Source organism: Scardinius erythrophthalmus (assembly GCF_964197995.2).
Source record: "Scardinius erythrophthalmus genome assembly, chromosome: 8".
Classification (NCBI taxonomy): domain Eukaryota; kingdom Metazoa; phylum Chordata; class Actinopteri; order Cypriniformes; family Leuciscidae; genus Scardinius; species Scardinius erythrophthalmus.
In genome coordinates this window covers 11,227,468-11,249,881 of record NC_138228.1, presented here as the reverse complement: position 1 = coordinate 11,249,881, position 22,414 = coordinate 11,227,468, and the positions used below count along the sequence as shown (strand labels likewise).

Here is a 22,414-nt window from a genome sequence, read left to right as displayed (position 1 = left end):
TCTTGATTATCATATTAAAAGCAACTGATACTTTAAAGGTCAAACTGCTATCACACATGAGTGATGTGATCAGCTCAGTCAGTACCTTAACACGAGTACTGATCCCTGAACGTACTTTACAAAGACACAGTCTCCAAAATAGATTTGGTGTTTATAATATCATTTTTCTAATTGTCTGGCTCAGAAAACATGTTTAAAAAAAACACTTCAGCTGATTTGTTAATGAAAAAGCTTAGTTAGTGGAGCTTAGACATAAACAGATAATTATGTAAGGTTAACTTAAAGGGGGGGTGAAATGCTCATTTTCACTCAATCTCCTGTTAATCTTGAGTACCTATAGAGTAATATTGCATCCTTCATATCTCCAAAAAGTCTTTTGTTTTATTATATTTTTAATTGAAAGATAGACTGTACCGAGTCTTTCCGGAAAAAAACGAGCGGCTGGGGGCGGGCCGTGTGGGCGAAGCTTAGCTGTGCTTACCCGCCGCTAACAACACACAGAGACACAGTGTTGCCAGATGTACGATAATTATCGTATTTGTACGATAATTTTGACCTCTGTACGATGTACGATCAATAATGGAAAAAATCCTATAATGTACGATAATTTCAGAACTGTGTGACACTTCAAATGATGGTCGTTGTAATAGGGCTTTCTCATTGATCTAGCTGTGGATTCTACGTCTACCGGGGGAAGAACGTGTAGAGAGAGTAGAGAGAGGGAGCGAGAGACCTTGCGTGTGTGTGCTAGTGTGCCTCACGAAGCGCATGTAAGGACCCAACCAATGAATTGTAAGTGCGGGCGGGTTTTTATCTATACTCCCGAACCGAATCAGAACCCCGATGGCGATGGCGAGGCGAACTGCTTTCACTCTCTTGCTCTGCTTTACGAGTGCGCGCGCGCCCGCGATCTTACCGGAGAAGTGCCCTTAGGACCCATATAAGGAAATTCCGTTAGATCTGACGTCGCACATACCCATACTCGAAAAAAACTTTCCGAAACTTGTGACAAACCGGAAGTTTGTTTTTTGTTCCAAAAATACTCCTTCAAACAAACAACTTAGTTTTTGAAACTTTGTCCATGTTTAGCATGGGAATCCAACTCTTTACCAGTGTAAAAAACTCAGTATGCATGAAATAGCATTTCACCCCCCCTTTAAGAGTAACTTCTGATTTGAGGATATTTCTTTAAGTTTAATCGTTCTTGGTTTTAAAGTAATTTTCAAGGCATGTTTACTAAGTTTTGTCCGAAAGACTGATGTATCTTTAATTGTTTAACAAATTACTGTCTTGCTTTATGTGTGTGTTATCTGCTCTCTGCGAGTCTCACATTTGCCCTGCTGCTGCTGTCTAGCTTGAAATGGAGAAACTGCAGCTGCAGAGCCTGGAGCAGGAACACAGGAAGCTGTCGGCTCAGCTGAAGGATGAGCGAGAGAAAAACAAACACGTGGTGATGTCACTGGTGCATGAATGCAAGCAGCTAGCTGCTCGTGTGGTTGAAGAGAACCAGCGCTTTGAGGAGCTCTCGTCCCGCACTGAGCAGGACAGTCGTTCTGTGGGTAGATTAGAGGAAGAACTGGCGTCTGAGCGACGTCGTAGCCAACAGATGGAAGCAGAGATGGAGAAACAGCTGGCTGAGTTTGACACAGAGCGAGAGCAGCTACGTGCCAGGCTTAGCCGTGAGGAGACGCGGGCTGTGGAGCTGCGGGCTGAAAGCGAAAATCTCCGCCAGCAGGTGGAGCAGCTAAGAACTGAGCGATGCAAAGATGCCCCACCACTGCCTTCTGTCACCCCAGCATCTGCCCCAGTTAAACCCAAGTCTGTGGCATCCGTGGCTGTGGGCACTGAGGCAACAGTCTACAAGACTGCTTCCTCTCAGACAGATGAAAATGAAGCAGCTAAAAAGGTGCCACTCTCTATCCCAGTCAAGCCTACAAGTTCTACCTATGCTAGCATGAACCTACCTAAGACTTCCAGTGCTGGACGGGGGCTACACCACGGGAGCTCTCAGGCAGAAAATGGAGGAGAGGGCCAAACGCATCCACATGGCTCACATTCACCTGGTGTGTCTGCTACCTTGCCGACTGGGGTCAGTCCCCGCGTCCAGGCGGCCCGATACAAATTCCAACCCTCTGCCTCAGAGCAGGACCAAAATGGAACCGCAAACCAGAGCCCTCCTTCCCGCGATCTGTCCCCCACGAATCGAGATAACTTTGCTGCCAAACAGCAGGCTCGCCACACAGTTACACAGGTTCTCTCCCGCTTCACAAGCCCTCCAGCAGGGGGACCCCCTGCAGCCCTTCGTCCTGGTTTGCCACACTCCACATCTGAGGGAGGACCCTTCACCGGGCGTTTAGGCCACCCCCAGATAGGCCTTAAATCACCAACTGTGGCCCGCATCGACAGGGGTAACCCACCCCCCATCCCACCAAAAAAACCAGGACTGTCCCAGACACCATCCCCTCCACACCCACCAATCAAAATAGTAGGTGAAGCCAGCAGGTCCCCAGGAACAGGACTGGGGGTGGGCCTTGCCAAATCAACTGCCACCCCTCAGCTTCCTCCAAAGCCCTCCCTAGATTTGGGCGGTACAGTCCCAGCCTTGACTGCGTCACAGGTGGGTGCTTCCTGTACTGGCTGGCCGTGGGGGCAGCAGCCGACAGCAGCATGTGTGGAGTGTCCCCCTGTCACCACCTCCTCCACAGCTACCATTGTCATTAGTCCCTCCATAAACCCATGTAGTCTTCCGTCCCATAGCCCCCAGCACCCGGGCAGCACCCTGGCAGCAGCATCAGGTAAAAGGGTGCTCTGTTCTTCACCCTTACTTTCACTGCTTCTCCTTTCTACTCCCCTCCGTTTCCATATTTGATGTATTATTCAGTAAGTCCTAGCAGAGGAGGACACAGAACCAAGAGAGGAGTATTCATAATCTACTAGGGTTACTTGCCGGTTGAAACACAGAACTTCAACATAACCAAGATAAGAGCATTTTTACGATTCTTGAGGGAACCTATCTATGTCTGGACAGTTTCTTGACCAAAGCACTTATAGATACAAACAGGTCAGGTTGACCCACTCTTGACGATGCAGGTCTCTAGGGGTCTTTCCTGTAACCCATTCTGAAGCTGATGCCAGAGGCTGCTCTTTCCCCCTTCCTCCCATTGACCTACAGCATGGTTCTGCCTCTCCTGTGTTGCACCACTAACCATTTCCCACAATGTCTTAAACTTACCATTCCACTGTGTCCATGCTGCCATCTGTTTCTTTGTTTGACCTACTGTAAAGTAACTTGTGAATGTGGTGGTGTTCCCTGCATTTTTAAATGTTTCATTCAATGGTTTCATTTACGTTTCTAGACAACTAACCCAATATAATTGTATTCGTTGTGACTTGCACTTAAATATTCATAAATAGGTCTTTATGCATTGATTCTGCACAATAGCAATTACTTCTACATCTGAGATATACTGTACCATTGATGTCTTTGTTTGAGAAGTGTAAATTCTTTTTTTAGAGCAGAGGTGTCCAATTAGGCTCCTGTAGTGCCAATGTTCTTCAAAGTGTCCTTTCAAACACACCTGTCTGAAAGTTCGTTGTGATCTTTAAGACCTAGCTAATTCAGGTGTTTTTGAATACGGTTGGAAATAAACTCTGCAGGACAGTAGCCCTCTAAGAGCATGGTTGGACACCCCTGTGCTAAAATGCTACCCTCCTAAAAGACCAGCTTAGATTAGCAGGAATGTCCTTGCTGATCGGGCTGGTTAGTGCTGATTTGGTGTTAGTCTAGCTGGTTGCTGGTCAACCAGTATGGTCTTTCTCGTAAAGTCTTACTGGTAAAGCTAATTAAGAAGCCTGGTGGAAACACCAGTACAACAACATCCTACACTGGGGACCAACATCAAAGATGCAACATATGCTGGTCTTTTCAGCAGGGTAGTTCCAAAAGATCTTTGACAGAGATGTCAGTTAGGTAGAGTCATGCACTAGTCTGTAAGCCAAATAAATGAGACAGCTCCAATTGCAGTTAGATTTTCCCCTTGGAAGCAGTATCAGAAGCTTTAGAGTTCTCTCATATTTTGAAATACCACCCTGTCTCTGCAGGCCTCTCCATAGCTCTCTGAGAACACCAAAGAAAGACAATTATAACACCATTGAAGGCAGAGCAAGTATTCCAGCAGAGTCTTTTTTCTTCAATGTCACTAGAGACTAATCCACAGGGTAGCTCTGAAAGATGTCGGTAGCTAGCTGTCATCGCTAAATGCTAAAAATTAGCCCTTTTCTCCTTCTTTCTGCAGCCACTCAGCCATGGCAGTTCTCTGAGGCTCCTCTGCTCTCTTTGCCGCCCATTTTAACCCAGAAAAGAGACAATAATCTTATGCTTTCCACTGGACCTTAATGAAACAGCTTATCTCTATCTCTATCTATCTCTCAAAACTCCCTCCACTAACCAAGATAAACATAGAGAATCCCTAGAGACAAAGCTATTTACAAACATGCTTTAGCATTAGCACTCAGATACTAGACTAGTTACATCCACACTGCAAGATGAGTTATTTGAATTCTGTTTTCACATACAGGTGCCAATTTGCCAGAAGTATTCCTGTGCATTGTGCTCTGTGCTTTCAAATTTCATCTGTTTCTCTACTGTAGTTTCCATATTTCTAACATTGTCTAATTGACATGTCTCTCACAATCAGCACCATGTTTAGAATGTTTCAGTTTGTCTGACACAATTTACGATGTGTGACTTTCATTAATGTATCATAAACCGCCTGCTGCCTGATTTGATTTATCCAGTTGAGTTGTCTTTTATTTGATTTTGTTTTTAGCCCGACCTAAAAACAGATGAAATTGACTTTAGCATTTGAAAACTGATCTGATTTGTAGGATATAGTGTGTGGATTGCAGATGCACTCTCTAGAATAATACATTTCCAATGTTGTGCCAAAATGTGTACGTAACATAAACATTTATCCTTTGTTTTATCCAAATTTGGCTTACTTCCAATTTTTAACACACATTTTGTATGTTCATCTTTCTGGAGGGTAATTTGGATAGTGCTAGATACTCACTGCGTCAGTGGCAGTGTCCTTAAATTATTTCTGTGCGACAAATGGAGTCGATTTTCTGGGTAATGTTTTGGTTCAATGAACACATTTTGACACAACACAAGCTCCCTGCCTCACTAGTTACTGCTGTTGCTTGACCCTGCCTCACTAGTTACTGCTGTTGCTTGAACCCTCCCAGGCTGGTGTCCCTCCATAGTCCCCTCGCTAACCTGTGGTGACCCCGTCCCCCTGGATGACGGGCAAACCCTTCTCCTCCAAGCTGCTTCCCAGGGAAATGTCACTTTATTGTCTATGCTGCTTAACCAAGATCCACTTTTGGATGTTCATCATCGTCAACATGAATTAACCTCTGCCTTGATCTCTGCTGCTCTTAATGGACACACAGGTACGTGCTGGGGAGATTGGCATTTGTATGGATAAAAATGTTTGAATTTTGTTAGCATTGTGCTTTTGTCTAGTGTACATATACACAGTGCAAATGTGTATGTTAATATGTAAATAATGTGTTTGTCTCTTCTATAGACTGCTTAAATCTGCTGCTGACTTCAGGGGCATCTGCTGAAGCTGCCAATGAAACAGGATTTACGCCGTTACATGCCTCTGCTGTAAATGGTCACTATGGGTGGGTCCTCTGTTCTCCTTTCCCTTGCTGTTGTGGTGTTTTAACTCTTTTATTGTGTTTTTAAGAACAGTGACACTTTTGCACATTTAATGGCACTGTTATTAAAATCCATATCAGGTGATCTGATCACAAGACAGACTACAATTTTTGGTTATTTTTGGCTACATGTAACAGGCTTGTTTAAAAAACCTTTGCTTTGATGCAGTGAATGATTGACTGGTGAGTAGGTGGTACTGTCACTGTTGTCCAGGATGCATCAAAACGGATTAGCATTTTAAATGAAATGTGATGTGGTCACATAACTACTGCAGCAAGTGGTTTGAGTAATCAACATTTTGGACCCCTTTTGCATGTGTATTAAGCGCTGCCCGATTGTGATCAAATCAACAAAATTGGATTGCAGTGCTGGGTGTAACCAGGGTCTACAATATCTTGAAAAATGTGTTTCTCAATGCAATGATACCAATCTCAGCTGCTCTTTCATTGGTAGGTGTGTGAAAGCTCTTGTAAAATGTGGAGCTGATTTGGAGAAGGAGTGTTTGCAGGGAAGGACCCCTCTGTACCTGGCCTGTGAACAGGGACATGTGGAGTGTGTGAAAGTCTTGTTAGATGCAGGAGCAAACCGTTCACATGTCACGACTGTGAGTTTTCAGTTCCGCACTGACACCAGTGTCTCACAAATGTCAATTACATTCTGAGTTCCTAAACACGTTAGGAAATACTGGCCCTCTGTTCATCTCCATGGATACCTTAACAGTTGAGCGTGGGTATTTTGCGGTCTATGTGTTGTTCAGAATGTAATTACGGTCCCTATTTTAGAAACACTTAATTATGCCCTGGATGGTTTCTCAGTTTGCTCTTATTTACTGGGCTGAAAAATCCCCAAAATATCCTGGGAAATTCTTGAGGTCTAAATTAAGGTTGTTTTCTGTTTTTATATTTGCTGGTTGGTTTATATTGTGTGTGTTTGTATTTTTTTTTAGATCTGTTTTGTTGTAAGTATGTGTATATCTGTAGATAAGTATGTTTGTGGACTTTTTTTCTCCACAAATTTCTTTTTTGCACACTTTTTTGTTTGTTTTGTTTTTACTTTTTTGCACTTGCGCTTAAGTGTTTGTTGTTTTCAGGACAACTGCACAGCTCTGCACGCCGCTGTCAGTTCAGGTCATGTGGGCCCTCTGAAGCTCCTGCTACACCACCCATCACCTGAACCAGACCTGGGTCTCCCTGCATCTCCTTCAGACTCCAATCAGGAGCTCCAACACCCTGGCATAACCAAGGCCAGTCACATCCTCAACCACAGTAACCAGGATGGCTGGACTGCTGCCCATATTGCTGCATCCAGGGGCTACAAGGTGACATGTTTGAGTTTGATGCCAAGTACAATGTTTTACATCAGAAAAGAATAGTTAGAAGTGGCTGATAACACATGCTTACATGTTTCCTGCTTTACAGAAATGCCTGGAAGTTTTGTGTAACCACAGTCAACAGGACATGGAGAAGAGGGACAAATGCAATCGCACCATACATGATGTTGCCACAGATGACTGCAAAGATCTACTAGAGAACCTGGGTGAGTATAATTTAAGCGATAGAGCTTTGTACAAATATGATAGTTTGGCAGGTTAGGCCACTATGTGATAGTTGGCTTAAGTGACCACAGCCTTAACCCTTAACATTTGCTTTCTGCCCTGCTTTAGACTTGTACACAGTGGTGGTACAGGTGCTCATGTGCTCACTGGAGCGCCTTTGCCCTGTGGATCTCCTGGAGGATGGATGCACTGTTGGCAAAGTTACAATTCGCTGCAATACCAGCTGGGAAGAGTTAACAGGAAGCTTGAGTGACCTGCTGACCAATCACCTCCAGCTAATTTGTGGGAGGTGGGAACTGCAGGAAGTTCTGGATAGAGCAGACACTTTGGGCCTCTCTACTAACAGCATGGCCTCAGTGATTATAGGTAATCACATATACATCTTACAGTATAACTAGCAACTTGCCAAGAAATTTAGATTCATTTGTGTCCATTAAACTTGATTATCTTTATAACAAGGGTGTCCAATTCTGTTCCTGGAGATCTACCTACTTGAAGAGTTCAGATCCAACTCTGTTCTAACATGTCTGTCTGTAATTATCAAGTTTTTCTGAAGATCTTAATTAGCTGGTTAATTAGCAGTTGTGTTTGATCAGGGTCGTAGTTGGAACTTGGCAGGAAGGTAGATCTCCAGGAACAGGATTGGGCACCCCTGCTCTACAACATGAGCAACATACAACATAGCCAGCAGCCATATCACCCTGTAGCCCAAGACTGGTTGCCCACTGAAGCTAAGCAGGGCTGAGCCTGGTTAGTACCTGGATGGGAGACCTCCTGAGAAAACTAGGCTGCTGCTGGAAGAGGTGTTAGTGAGGCCAGCAGGGGGTGCTCACCCTGTGGTCTGTGTGGGTCCTAACGCCTACACTATACTGTCAAAGAGCACCGTCCTTCGGATGAGACATTAAACCAAGGTCCTGACTCTCTGTGGTCATTAAAAAACCCTGGATATCCTTCCTTCGAAAAGAGTAGGGGTATAACCCTGGCATCCTGGCCAAATTTGCCCCTTGGCCTCTGTCCATCATGGCCTCCTAATCATCCCCATATACTGATTGGCTTCATCACTCTGTCTCCTCTCCACCAGTAAGCTGGTGTGTGGTGGTTATTCTGGCGCAGTATGGCTGCCGTCGCATCATCCAGGTAGATGCTGCACATTGGTGGTGATTGAGGAGATTCCCCCCTACCATATGTAAAGCGCTTTGAGTACCCAGAAAAGAGCTATATAAATGTAAAAAATTATTATTATTATTATTATTATTATTATTATTATTATGAGGTATTATGTGTTGTGTAATTTCCAGATCATATTTCACCTCAAAACCAAAAGAAAATACAAATACACTACCCTTCAAAAGTTACCCAGTCAGTACATTTTTTAATGTATAAAAATAGAAATCTTATTTAAAATTTATTTAAAAAAATACTGTGTCTAGACAGAAATTTTATTTCTATTATTTTATTTCCCTTTTTTTAATTTGTTGGGTCTTTTGCAAACTCTTTTGCTTAATGGTCTTTTTTTTTTTTTTTTTTTTGTGAAATATGACCTGAACATTTTTTGGTGATATTCACCCCTTCACTGACATGTTTGAATGCACAGTGCAGAAGCAGCCATGATCGTTTCATGATTGCTTTGAAATGCAACCTGTAGCGTCGAGAGACGTTTGCGATGGCTATTCTCGGATGACCCCAGCCTTCTGAACAGCTGCTGCGCTTCCTGAATTGCCCTTCGTTACTGTTCAAGTTTTAATTTCCCCACCTCAGCGATTTTAAACTCTTGTTGTCATAGAAGCAAGAAAAAAGAGACGGCCAAAGTGCTCAATATGTGTTAATATATCTGCCACTAGTATGATTTGTGATATAAAACTTCTGAATATAGAACTTAATACCACACACACATCCGCACAAATGTGCTATTATTTACTTGTGTAGGCTCTCCAGTAGTTATTTTGACACCAGCTCTAGTGAGCATGAATTTAATGTGGCTCTTGTCTTGGGTGTTGTCCAACACCACACTGGGCCAAGTAGGGAAGGACGTGGGACAGGGGTTTAACTCCGCTTGGCTCGACCCGGGGGTTGTCATGCAGGGCTGCTGAAAATAAACTAGCCTTCTCCAAGTTCTCACCTATCTCTTTCACACCCCTATGGCCTTCTCCCTGTCTCTTTTGCACTCTTTCTCTCACCACTTCTTTTTTTTTGTTTACACTGAACTCCCCCCTTAAGACAAGATGTTTCCAAACACCAAGAGCAGATGTCAAAATGAAGCGATTTTGCCTACAGAGAGCAACTTGATGACTGTACTATTCCAGACAGAAAACATGAGGAGACTGACAGACAGGAATGAGAGAAGAGGATAAAAGCTCATTTATCATGGCTCAAAACAGCAGATGAAAACTGCTCCCATGTCCGTAAAGATTACACATCCGTGTCTTTCACCATAAGCGGACACATACATCTAGCAAATCTATCCCTCTTTCCTAAATGATTTTCCTTGTTCAGGTGATGCTGTCTGGCTGCCGGGACAGGAACTGGCCCAGTCTCCTTGGGACCTCATTCGGAAACGCCTGAGTCAACGTATTACCATACATCTTAAAGGTGAGCTTTGCAGTCGTTTCATTTAGTCTCTTTTAAACTATTTCACACCTCATACATAAGCAGTCCATATTAATTTTGTCACCCATATTAAAGACTCCTAAAAATGTATTACGGTTTTCACAGAAGCTTTAAGCAGCACAGCTGTTAATAATAATAAGAAATGTTTCTGGAGCACTAAATTAGCATATTAGGGGGTCAGTAAGATAAAGTAGTCTCCTCAGCGTGCAAAGACTGCATTTATTTGAAATTCATAAAAAAATGTAAGGATTAAAAAATACAGTAAAAACAACACAATTGTTTTTTTTTTTTGTTTTTTTTTTACTATTTTCTATTTTAATATATTTTAAAGGAGAACTCCGGTCAATTTTAACATTGAGCTCATTTTTTTGTAAATGTGGAGTGCTGTCAGTACAGAGAACAACGACAAAAATCGGTGCTGCCTACACCGTGTTATCCTCTTTTTAAAATTTGCACCCTGTTGACTTCAATGGGGCAAGTTTTAAACCTGCTTTTAGCCTCTTAACATCCTTGATGTGTCATTACGAGTGCCCAGCCATGTTGAGTGATTCCTTCAAAACGCACTTTGACAGCAAAAACGCACTTCTTACAAAGGAACGATTCGAGCGCCGTCTTCTGTTCCTCTTTTAGATAAAAAGCCAAGTCTAGCTCGTTCATTGTAGCGGCCAAAGCCGTTTCAAACAACTGGTGTTCATCCATAGCCATCTTGCAATGTTTACTAATGACTTCGACGTCACAGCGCTGTCGTCATCTGTTTAGCTCGCCTCTGGCCCTCTGATGTGATTGGTGCAGCTCAGATACAAGGGCATATTTAATGAGCATCATTACTCGACGCCAGAGTAAACTCGCTGAGCAAATTCAACTTGTGCTCTCGCGAGAACTCTGAATTTCCAGGGTAAAGTGTTGCCACATTTTGTAAAATGATCAAATTGTATAAGAGATTCTCTTGGTAAAGCAGAAAGTTACACTATGCCTATGATAGAAAGAACCAGCAGATCTCTTGTGTTTCCACACTTAAATGAATAGCCACGCTGTGCTCCCTGTCATCACATGACCATGATGTTTAGCTGGGCTCCAGAATATTCCATCTCATGCAGCAGCACGTCAAAACAAAAGTCCTCGCTCAAATCAATTTCACACAGATCTCCCGGTCTCCCATGTCCTCTGTGTGTTGTGGTCTTTGATATACTGTGTAGGTTTGATTTATGTCTCATGGCTGCTATAATTTTGCTTTCTGTCAGGCCTGTCAGAGTGCACTCTGGATGAGATGACGTACGACTCCCTGATCCCTCTACAGCTGCTGCAGAACTATGTCCGCCTGGTACGCTGACTCACTCTTCACGTCAAAGAGAGTTTTTTAGCATGTCTGAGTTACGCTGGATGATCTTTAAAGTTTGGATTAAGAGTGCTGAGAGGGAACAAAGTCCTTATAATACCTTGGGACCAAAACAAAATGCTTTGAGCCTCCACCACCAGTTCGGCACCTTGGGGCAACAGATGCTATTTGTGTTTTAAACTGATGTAATAGAAGATGCATGCAGATACAGTGCAACAAGCAGTAACTTAAGACAACAAAACACCCTCAAAGACACACTTGAGTAATCAAGCCTGCATAAAGGCATGCATAAATAAAATATTTGGCATGGATGATAAAATGAACGTGGTCCACATGAAATAATATATGTGGAATTGTTAATGATATTTACCAGTGTTGATAAACTCAGTTGTGTTTTTGTTTGTGGTCAGGTGGAACAGTATCATAATGTCATCTTCCATGGGCTGGAGGGCAGCTTTCAGGAGTATATCGCCAACCAGATCTCTCATTATATCAAGGTAACTATTATCAATTGTCTTAAATATTCATATTTTACATTTCATCCAAAGGGTTTAAAAATGAATAAGTAAATGCATTTTGTTAATTTAAATGTTTTTGAACATTAAGCACTGATTATATGAGGGCTAAATCCTATAAGGATATACATAAAAAGTGCTAAATTCATGAAAATGAATGATGAATTCATGAAATGTTTTCAAAAACATATACCACATTAATTAATACAAAGTGACTGTAAAGCCATTTATAATAGAAATTTCTATTCATCAAATAACTCTCAAAAGAATTCTCATGGTTTCCACAAAAATATGAAGCTGCATAAATGTTTTTAACATTGATGATAATAAGATATGTTTCTTGAGCAGCACATCAGCACATTAGAATGATTTCTGAAGGATCATGTGACACTGAAGACTGGAGTAATGTTGCTGAAAATTCAGCTTTGCCATTACCGGAATAAATTTCATTTTAAAATGTTAAAATATAAAAACAGTTATTTTAAATTGCAATATTATTTCACCATATTACTGTTTTCACTGTGTTTTTGATCAAATAAATGCGTTTGGTTGGTGAGCGTAAGAGAATTCTTTCAAAAACAATAAAACATCTCACTGACCCCAAACTTTTGAACGGTGCTGTAAAATAAATGGTAAACGAAGTACAATCTTATTTCCATAATGTAACATATTTTTGAGTAAAATGTTATTCACCAAGAAAAAATGTAGGATGGGCCGGAAGGTGATAATAGTAATAAAGTAAATAGGGTCCATTTTGATTTCATGTTGAGTTTCACAAATGAATAAACATCAAGTAAAAGTTAAACATGAGCTTAATCTCTGAATCTCAGTATGTCTCATGTGATGTGAACATCCATCTGTACCAGTCATGATGTTTATGATGCACCTGTTGTGTGTGTTTGCAGCACAGACAGGAGGCCCAGGGGATTGGCTGTGATGTCATCAGGGTGGAGATAGATGAGAGTCTATCAAAAGAGCACCTGCTGGAGATCTTCATCAACTGTGGTAAGAGCAGCGCTGTGTCGAGGAGTCACATATCTCAAGTGTGATGTAGGAAAAGGAGCAGAGGAAGAAAAAATCAGACCCTAGAAACAAGATCAAATCTTGAATTTTCATAAAGTTTATCATGTGTTTAATCTGAAATCCTCAGAAATAACTGATGATTTTGGCCTGTACCTTGTAAAAAAAAAACAAATTGTACAATATAAATCTAGGTTACAGTGAGGCACTTGCAGTGGAAGTGAATGTGGCACATTTGTAAATGTTAAAATACTTAGTTTCAATGGTATAGCCACAAAATGTCTGTTAGCATGGTTGTGAAAAATCACTCACTAACATTTACTGTGTAAAGTTATATCAAATTGTATATATTTATTGCCATGGCTGTAAAACAACCAACTTTACAGCTCAAAAAATATATTACTTTCAAAACATAAGAATTGTTACTGCTTTTTTTTTAATTATGAGCTTCAAATTTCTGCTATTAAATCCTCCAAAAATGGGACCCATTCACTTACTTCTCCATAACCTTGATTTTTGCACAGTATTTTTTGTGGTAATCTGCATTACACTACAAATTATGTTGTTTGAGGAGTTTAACTTCTATTGAACCTATAATATTCCTTAAATAATTGCATCTTTGAATGAATATAGTGGTATGTCTGGTATTTATTGAGTTGTGTTGTGTATCAGGGTTCCTGGTGTCTTTGCATGAAGGCAGCGCTGGGCGTTGTGTTGTGGCGGTTCTCGAGGGTCTGGAGAGAGCCCACTCTCTCAGCCACATCCTGGGAGACCTGTGTGAAGCACTAGAGAACCGAGGATCTGTCTATTCCCTCTCCCTTAATCATGGTGAGATGCATTCATACAGATGTAGCAGAGCAGGAACCGTCAATGTACCTGAAATAGCGTTTTGGTTCAACTCTTTTCTCCTCATGTTGATGGGCAGGTCACAATGGGCTCTACTATTTCCGTGAAGGGAGTTTTTTGATTGGCACCCTGGCTAAGCCTCGCCTGCAGGGTGCTGAGCTACGATTACAGCAGCACTTCCGCTGGGTTCAGCTGCGCTGGGACACAGAGCCCCTCAATGGCATGCTGGGACGTCATCTCCGCAGAAAACTCCTCCACAAGGTCAGCCCTGCTTCATTATCTAATGAGCTGGAGGGAAGACCTCCAAAATAGCAATTCAGCTCTAAATTTAGTCAAGATCGTTTAGTACAGTGGTTCTCAACTGGCTTTGGCATGGGACTCACAGTTCCCCATGGTCATGACGCTAGGCAAACTAAGCTAAATTATTTCTCAAAAATGGTTGACATACAGACAAGTACCATCCCTCTTTAAAGCTATTAAATAGCAGCCCCAAACTAGTATATAGTTAGTAAGTTGGTATGAGACAGTACAGTCATTTAAAATATAGAAAATAATAAAAAGTGAAAATAATTAGTTTTAAAATAAATAATAGTTTCCATGGTAAATACACAATACTTACCTGAACTATTAATAAAACACAAGGGCTTTGATCCTGATGAATACCTGCATGCAAATTCTTCACAGCTAACACACGACATACCAGTTACATAATTTATTCGTACGTTTTAGTAATTTCATGACTCACTAAACGTACCTACGACGTTGCATGCTGGTGATTTAATTTGCTCTATATATATTGTGAAGTGATATATAGCACACACTGAATAGATACTGAATCACAACGTGTGTTTTTCAGGCACTTTTTTTTTTCTGTGTCTGACAGAAGAGTCGTCAGCTTTCACTTACATCTTTCAAAATAAAAGTCTTGCATCAGAAAAACATTTACAAAAAAAATATTTAGACTACACACTCTGCAACCCACTCAAAACAGTCTTGTGACTCACTTTTGGGTCGTGACCCACCGGTTGAGAAACACCGGTTTAGTATATTTAGTGTAGTTTATTAACGTATGACTGCTGAATTTGTTCATTTTGATATCTAGTTGAGTTAGTTTTAAATCATTTTTGCAGCACATAAAGTGTTTTTTTTTTCAGTTGCAGTTACAAACAATGGAGACTTTTAAGCATAGCATTTTTTTAGTGAGCTATCCCTTTAACTTAGATTTTCTGTGTTTCTGCAGACTCAGGGCCAGTGCTGGACATCTGATGATCCCGTACACAAAGCTCTTTCTTGGGTGTGCTCAGTGTGGCACCAGCTCAACGCCTGTCTGTCGCGTCTGGGGACATCAGAGGCCTTGTTGGGACCCTACATCTTCCTCTCCTGCCCTGTGAATCCAGAACAGACCCAGGCCATTCCAAAGTATGTCAATCTAGTGTTGTCACAATACTGGAATTAATATTAATATATATAATAATAATATTTCTAAGACAATTGTAATACAGCTGCCCCATAAAAAAAAAAAAAAAAGAATATTTACAAACAAGTAAATAAAGCACAGTTGGTACCATGTATCGATACTTCAGAAAATTAGTATTTAAATAAAAAAATTCACAACACTGTCATTTGAAATTAAACAACTATTCATGGATTTTTTTTGTTTTTAGTATGTTTTTAGTATGTTTTCATGTTAAAATTGGTCCATGTGTCTTTGTGTTTAGGTGGTTAGTGAGGCTTTGGAATGCAGTGATTGTTCCACGGGTCGAGGACGCTGTTATATCTAGAGTAACAGCCAAGCGATCTCCCGCCCAACGACGGTCTCCCAACAACAAAGGTCTGAGCCCAGGTCAGAGAGCGGTTGTCAAAGCAGCTCTCAATATCCTTCTGAATAAGGCTGTGCTGCAAGGCTGCCCACTGCCCAGACCAGGTACGGCACCAGTGTTGGGGAACAGACTCACCTAAAACATGCGACAAATGTAACTACATTTATCAGTAGCTTGACAGTAGCTCAGTTGATTTTACAATAATGCAGCTATTTCAGTACTGAGATACTTTCCCCAGCCACATTCAAAATAGTCTCAGTCACAGACGTCACTCCCACAGACAGCTGATGCATATGGCACACAAAATTTTAGAAGTTTAGAAGTCATTATTTGATTGGTTTAATTCTATAGGATTTCCAGAAAACGTCTGTGACGCATTTTAATACGGTCCGCCTGAAACAAAGCTGTCGTGGTTTGAAACCCCCTCATTGAACAAGAAAGCTGTTGTGTTTATATCTGTGACAATGAGCACTTATCAGGATCAACTAAACACTGGATTTTCAAAAGTATGTGAAGTTCACAGCATAGACTCTTTAAAATACGTCTAAGAGTTTCGCACGCCATTCTGTTACCGTAGGGACATCATCGATGTACTGTAACATTTTCATGCCCCCAAACATGAAGCTGAACAAAACAAGCTGTGATTGGTTGCTTTACATGTAGCTGCTATGGAGTCCAGACCTTCTACCGTCAGTCTGAAGGTCTGGCTATGCAAGAATACATTCAAAGTAGCTTTATTAACTCTGGCCATCAGCCATTAAAGGGGCTTTTTGTACGAATTTTAATGCATTAATCGATTTGAACAGCGTGTAACAAAACTCTAAAAAATGAGACCTTCCTAACTTCCTAGGTTGTCTTTCAAAGCCAGACTGATTTTTATGTGAAGAAATGTGAATATTTTTGCTGGGAAAATAAAAAGGATGTTAAGTTTAAGCACGCTCCCGAGAGCCTCTCTTCTGTTATATGACACTTGAAATGAATGCTTATACAATGTTCAGGATAATGCCGAAAGAGCCATTAATGTCAATGTGTCATGCAAAGAAAAGGGAATCATTCAAACTATAGTCTCGCATAGCCAGAACTATATAGTCTATATTCTCAAATATACTTTATAGTCAAACTATCATAACTGTGTAATTTTAATTACCTCATCTGTTGACATGATGCCAGTGAATTGCAGAGCTGGGGCAAACATATCCATATCGCTATGATCAGATGCTTTCTTAACTGCTGTTTTCTCACCGCTGTCGTTTTAGATGTTTATTTTGTTACTGAGAGGAAAGTGGCCAGCACATATTTAAATATTCATCTAAATGTCGCTCTCAGTAGCGTGGACGACTTCGGGATGTTCGTTAACAGTATATCTCTCTATTTCCAACTACTTTTTACTTATATGTGAGGAATAAGAACTTCGCAGAGTATATTGGCCTGTTAGAGTGCGAACACAAGCAATAAGTTGCTGCCTCCAATTCACCTAATGGCCACCGGTGTCGCTAACAACAAGGGTTTTTGAATTCTACAAATAGCCCCTTTAAATCTTTCAGTGCAGTAGTTATTGGTGCTCATGTAAAACATATTTTACTCCTTTTTCTGTTTGTGTGGTTAGAGATTGACAGGCTTTTACCAGAGTTCCAGGGAGGATGTTTCCCTCTTTCCACCATTGGCTCCGCCTACAGGAAAGGGGGACGAAAAGGACGCGATAATGGCGCTTGGAGACGAGCCAACACCAGTCCGCGGAAGAAAGGAAGCCCCGCCTCTGGGAGGAACTCTAGCTGTTCCTTAAGAGAAGGTGAGGTGTAACCAATGGCTTTGCAACCAATTTTGCAGTAAATCCACCGAAGCTTTTTAACTTTTTGTTTCCAAAAAATTGTCTAAATAATCCTTATTCTTTTATTCTTGTAATATAGGATCTCTGGCCAATTCAAGCACTCACCCACTGACAAATGTCAATCATGCAAGGTTGGTTTCCTATGTGTGTGCACTGTGCATGTGTTTGTGCTACCAGCAGATGGCAGTGTTACTCAATGATTCTGTGTGGATGTTCCTGCAGACTCAGTGATGGAGTTGCTGTGGGTCTTTCTCTCTACTCTGATGATGAGACGGATCTCATCAGAGAACTCCAGACCATGTGCTCTAGCAAATCTGAGCCAGACATAAGCAAGGTAATAGACAGATATGCACTGTTCAAAAGTTTGGGCTATGTAAGTTCTTTAACATTTAAAAAAAAAGATGATTTTTGTTCACCAACGCAGAATTTATTTGATCAAAAGTAAATCTATTATTCCTGTGATGGGAAAGTTAAATTTTCACCATCCTTACTGCAGTCTTTAGTCTCACATGATCCTTCAGAAATCATTCTAATATGCTGATTTGGTGCTTAAGAAACATTTCTTATTATCATTGTTGAAAACAGTTGTGCTGCTTAATATTTTTGTGGAAACTGATCAACTTTTTTCAGGATTCTTCGATGAATAGAAAGTTACTTGCATTAATAATAGTACATGTAAATAATCCATTTACGTTTTGATAATAAAGTGGGGGGAGAAAAACTCCAACTGACTTGCATTAATGGGATTGTTCACCCAAAAAACAAAAATGTACATTTACTCACCTTTTATGTTGTTCCAAACCTGTATGAGTTTCTTTCTTCTGTTGAACACAAAAGAAGGTATTTTGAAGCACCCCTTGATTTTTTTCCTACTATGGAAGTCAATTTTGCACATACAAGCACCACTCATATACCCTCCAGAAAATGTAAAAATATAATTTGTTACTATTGGTATTTTTTTGTTAATTTTACATGCACATTACAAAGCAGTGGTTTAACTTTTAGTCTGTTTACTACAAAAAACTCAGCTTGTGTTTCTCTCAGAGACTTTCTGTTCAAGCTACAACAGTCTGGTACAGTAAAGCACATGGCCTTGCAGTTTCTAGGAATTGACGAGCTGTTTCATTTCCTCTTTTACCTGGTACAGATTGCTCTCTTCAAAGAGGACTTCATCATGCTTCCAGACTCGAGTCCGCCCACTCCTCAGATGAGTGATGGTGAGGTCACGCAGCCCCAAACACTCCCTGTTACAACAGAGAGTGCCGTGGATATGACCTACCCTCCACCACAGAAGGCAAGCCTTTGATAAAACACCACGGCTCTGTTTCAAAGCCTACTGAGACACCTACAGGTAGCGTTCTTCCAAGGCATTGGCATCCTAACTGCCACAGACCCTTATAAATGACCAGTTTGGACACTCTACATCAGGGTTCCTCAAACTCGGTCCTGAGGGCTCCAACACTGATCAAACACACCTGAGCAAGCTAATCAATGTCTTCAGGATCACTAGAAACTCACAGCTAGGTGTGTTTGATCAGGGTTGGAGCTAAACTGTGCAGGACAGTGGCCCTCCAGGAACCCTGCTCTACATAGTGCACAGATAAGGACATTTCACACTGCGCTTATTTTAAACCCCGCTTTAAAGCAGCACTCAGTAGCTTCGGGATTTCTTCGCTGTATTCTCGCTTTTTGCTCGCAGGTTTCTCTCTAGAGCTCCCCCCACAGCTTCGGAATAGATATTTGACAACACTGTTGTAAAAACTCTTTGGTGATTCTCAGACACCAGAGGCTAGTAGATCAACGACATCAAAGCAGATGGGACATTCTTTAAAACGTCTTCTTCATTCGGGTTCGGACAGCGTGAGGGAGCGCAATAATTACAGTATTTGAGCAGATTTCTTTTGGCCGTAAAGCAATTGTTTACATCGCGAGACCTGATATCACGCGATACTTCCTGCCGCGGTGGCCGGCGGCCTGCCGTCTCAAAGTTGCAAGTGCGAATTTTCCGCTCACGGGCACCAGGGGGGTGCGAAACGACCACCATTCAACCCGAAATAAGTAATATAACCATTCCAATGACTCCGAAGCTGTTCAGTTAAGGTAAAAAAGTTACTTAGTTCACCTTTAACTCCGGGTAAAGAAATGTTTCGCGTTTTTTAGAAGTTGAACTTATTTTAACTTGAGCACCGTGATTTTAGAACGCTGTGTCATGTGTTCTGTATTTATCTGTTGCTTTTAATTGGGTTAAAGGGATAGTTCACCCAAAAATGAAAATTCTGTCAGTGATTACTCACCCTCATGTTGTTCCAACCCCATAAGACCTTCGTTCATCTTCGGAACACAAATTAAGATATTTTTGATTAAGTCTCACTCCTCAATAGACTTCTAAGGGACTGAAACTTGCTGGCCCAGAAAAGTTATTAAAGAGATCGTTAATATAGTCCAAGTGACTACAGTGGCTTAATCTTAAGTTTATCAAGCGACGAGAATACTTTTTGCGCGCTAAAAACAAACAAAAATAGCGACTTTACTCCACTATTCATTTCCTTCTCTCTGGGCCTCGAGTGAGTTAACGTAGTGTTTTTGCGCAGTGCGTCACACACATGACCAGCGTCGGCCAATAGTGAGCCTACGTGGTGACGTGCAACACTGACGCGCTGCGCAAAAACACTACGTAAACTAACTCGAGGCCCAGAGAGAAGGAAATGAAAAGTGGAATAAAGTCATTATTTTTGTTTGTTTTAGCGCGCAAAAAGTATTCTCGTCGCTTGATAAACTTAAGATTAAGCCACTGTGGTCACTTGGACTATATTAACGATCTCTTTAATAACTTTTCTGGGCCAGCAAGTTTCAGTCCCTTAGAAGTCTATGGAGGAGTGAGACAGCGCTCAGATTTAATCAAAAATATCTTAATTTGTGTTCCGAAGATGAACGAAGGTCTTACGGGGTTGGAACAACATGAGGGTGAGTAATTACTGACAGAATTTTCATTTTTGGGTGAACTATCCCTTTAAGTTATTCGCAGGGCTTCAGTGGATTTTAGTTTTTTTTCCCTCATTTAAGCTGTTAAGTGCAGTCTTTTACCTTTTTCTTTTTGTCCGAGTTTCAAATACTTTTAATATTGTGATTCACCTCAGGTTGGTTTGGTTTATGGCCTCTAACTATTTAAAGGGGTAGTTCACCCAAAAATGAATATTTTGGCATCATTTACTCACCCTCATGTCGTTCCAAACCCTTGGAATGGGTTTTATTCATTATTTTTGTTCTTTAAAAAAAAAAGATAGGTTTCTGTCCCTCCATTGACAGCTACGCAACTACCACTTTGACGCTTCAAAAAGTTTATAAAGAGATTGTAAATCTAATCCTTATGAATAGAGCGGTTAAGTACAAATTTTCTGAAAAGACTTGATCGCTTTATATGATGACAGATTGAATTTAGGCTTTTATTCACATTGATCAAACAGAAGCGCAACCGTACTTGCTTGACACACGAGAACAAACCTCAATGGTTCTTGCGGAAGCTCAAATGTGCTTTGTAACACGAGAATGAACCAGTTAACACCTCATTTGCCATCTTGGATTTGCCTTAAAATGTTGCCTCTGTAGGTCACTTGCTAGTTTTTGGAACAAAGCACATTCGAAGTACATTCTTTCTTTTAATTTTTGTTCAAATATGTTGTTTTTTTGTGTATTTCTTTGTCTCTGAAAAGACTGACGGTGGTCACGCTTCTCCTCGGCGAGTGACGAGGCCCAGGTCGCATCTGCCCGTTCCCAGCAGCAGAGGAGCTCAGCAGGTGAACAGCACCAGCAGCAGCAGCAGCAATCCTAGCAGAGCTTCCACGAGCAGCAGAGCAAGGCAGATCCTGCCCCACAACAACACAAACAACTTCTCACAAGGCCACATCTGGTTCCTGGACCCCAACTGTAATGAAAACTACAGTAACCATGGATAGACACCTCCCACTGCCCTCCCTCTGCCCTCATTCTGTTATTGCCCTCTATTTTGTGAAGTTAGGTTACTGGCAGCATTTAAGTATTTGTACATGTTGTCCATACTTGTTACAATATATTACATTGTGTACTTTTGGGACCATAGTTTTAATATATTCAATTAAGTAAAGAACTTTGAGGAAAAAAAGAAAGATAAACTAACAGGAGAAAGACTGCTTGAACACTTTACAATTTGCCTTTTATGTCAAATGTTTTGGATCAAAGTAAGAGCTGGTAGTCTTTTTGCTCTTTAGTATTTTCAATCAGTCGTGTTTTATCATTAAATAAGTGAAAGGTGAGTTTTTAAAACTGTCGAAATCAGGGTTTTACCAAATATGTGTAAATAATAACTGGGAACTTAAATGTTGTATAGATTAGTATGCGTGTGTGTGCGTGTGTGAACGCTTGTACATTGGAGGACTTTTGAAGGGAATATGAAAACTGTATATATTGTTTGTAATATTAAATTTTGGTTCATATTTTTTCACTCGTTTCCAAACAAACTGAATGTGGCAATAAGTACCGCCATTGCGAACACGGGATATTTTGTTTTTGTTCTTTAAGCCATAATTAGTATTTTCAATTACTCTCATGCGTGCTCAGTGACTGGCTTGAACTTTGACCCCCCTCTCCCTTGTGTGAAACCCAACTATGAAATTGGAAGCGGCGCGCATTAACTTTCATTTGTCTTCTGTATTGAACATTTAGGATAAACAAGTATTCTTTTAAAGTCAGTATTGTTCATATGTACAGAAGAGATTATAGTCGACCTCTGATGTTTAACTGTATTATAGTTGTCGGATGAGGTTCAGAGAAATTGTCCTGTTTCCTCGAAGCACAACAATTAAAAATGCACTATCCTAGACATCGGCTCTTGGGTTTTCTTTCTCCCCACGGCTAATGCTAACATCGTGTACGTTTAAAACCAAATCATTCAGCCTCTCCCCCGAAACCTCCCACTACAACACAAGTTGGTGTTACACAGAAAAAAAGAGAAATGTAGTCTTGAAAAATATATTTGTTTCACAGAAAAGTCCTAGATATATATTTACAAGTTAAAATAATCACTGTTTTTGCTTGTGCCTTTCCTAGTTCCATGACAGGCCTAAGAAATGAGAAAACAGAGTAATTGTTTTGCCATTTACATGATTCATATGATCCCATTTTGC

General features: G+C 40.9%; 1 protein-coding gene across 1 annotated transcript in view; it reads left to right on the top strand.

Moving 5' to 3' along the window:
• cttnbp2 (cortactin binding protein 2) overlaps positions 1-22,110 on the top strand; it is a 51,816-nt gene extending 29,706 nt beyond the window's left edge. Inside the window, exons 4-23 of the mRNA XM_081372382.1 lie at positions 1,355-2,795; positions 5,248-5,454; positions 5,592-5,691; positions 6,182-6,332; positions 6,819-7,046; positions 7,147-7,264; positions 7,392-7,649; positions 9,777-9,872; positions 11,132-11,211; positions 11,637-11,723; positions 12,647-12,746; positions 13,434-13,589; positions 13,687-13,868; positions 14,848-15,026; positions 15,326-15,531; positions 17,034-17,216; positions 17,335-17,386; positions 17,478-17,589; positions 18,403-18,549; positions 20,966-22,110. Of these exons, the coding sequence (XP_081228508.1) occupies positions 1,355-2,795; positions 5,248-5,454; positions 5,592-5,691; positions 6,182-6,332; positions 6,819-7,046; positions 7,147-7,264; positions 7,392-7,649; positions 9,777-9,872; positions 11,132-11,211; positions 11,637-11,723; positions 12,647-12,746; positions 13,434-13,589; positions 13,687-13,868; positions 14,848-15,026; positions 15,326-15,531; positions 17,034-17,216; positions 17,335-17,386; positions 17,478-17,589; positions 18,403-18,549; positions 20,966-21,208 (4,326 nt within the window). The 3' untranslated portion in view covers positions 21,209-22,110. The remainder of the gene's footprint in view (positions 1-1,354; positions 2,796-5,247; positions 5,455-5,591; positions 5,692-6,181; positions 6,333-6,818; positions 7,047-7,146; positions 7,265-7,391; positions 7,650-9,776; positions 9,873-11,131; positions 11,212-11,636; positions 11,724-12,646; positions 12,747-13,433; positions 13,590-13,686; positions 13,869-14,847; positions 15,027-15,325; positions 15,532-17,033; positions 17,217-17,334; positions 17,387-17,477; positions 17,590-18,402; positions 18,550-20,965) is intronic.
• Positions 22,111-22,414: the final 304 nt, after the last annotated feature.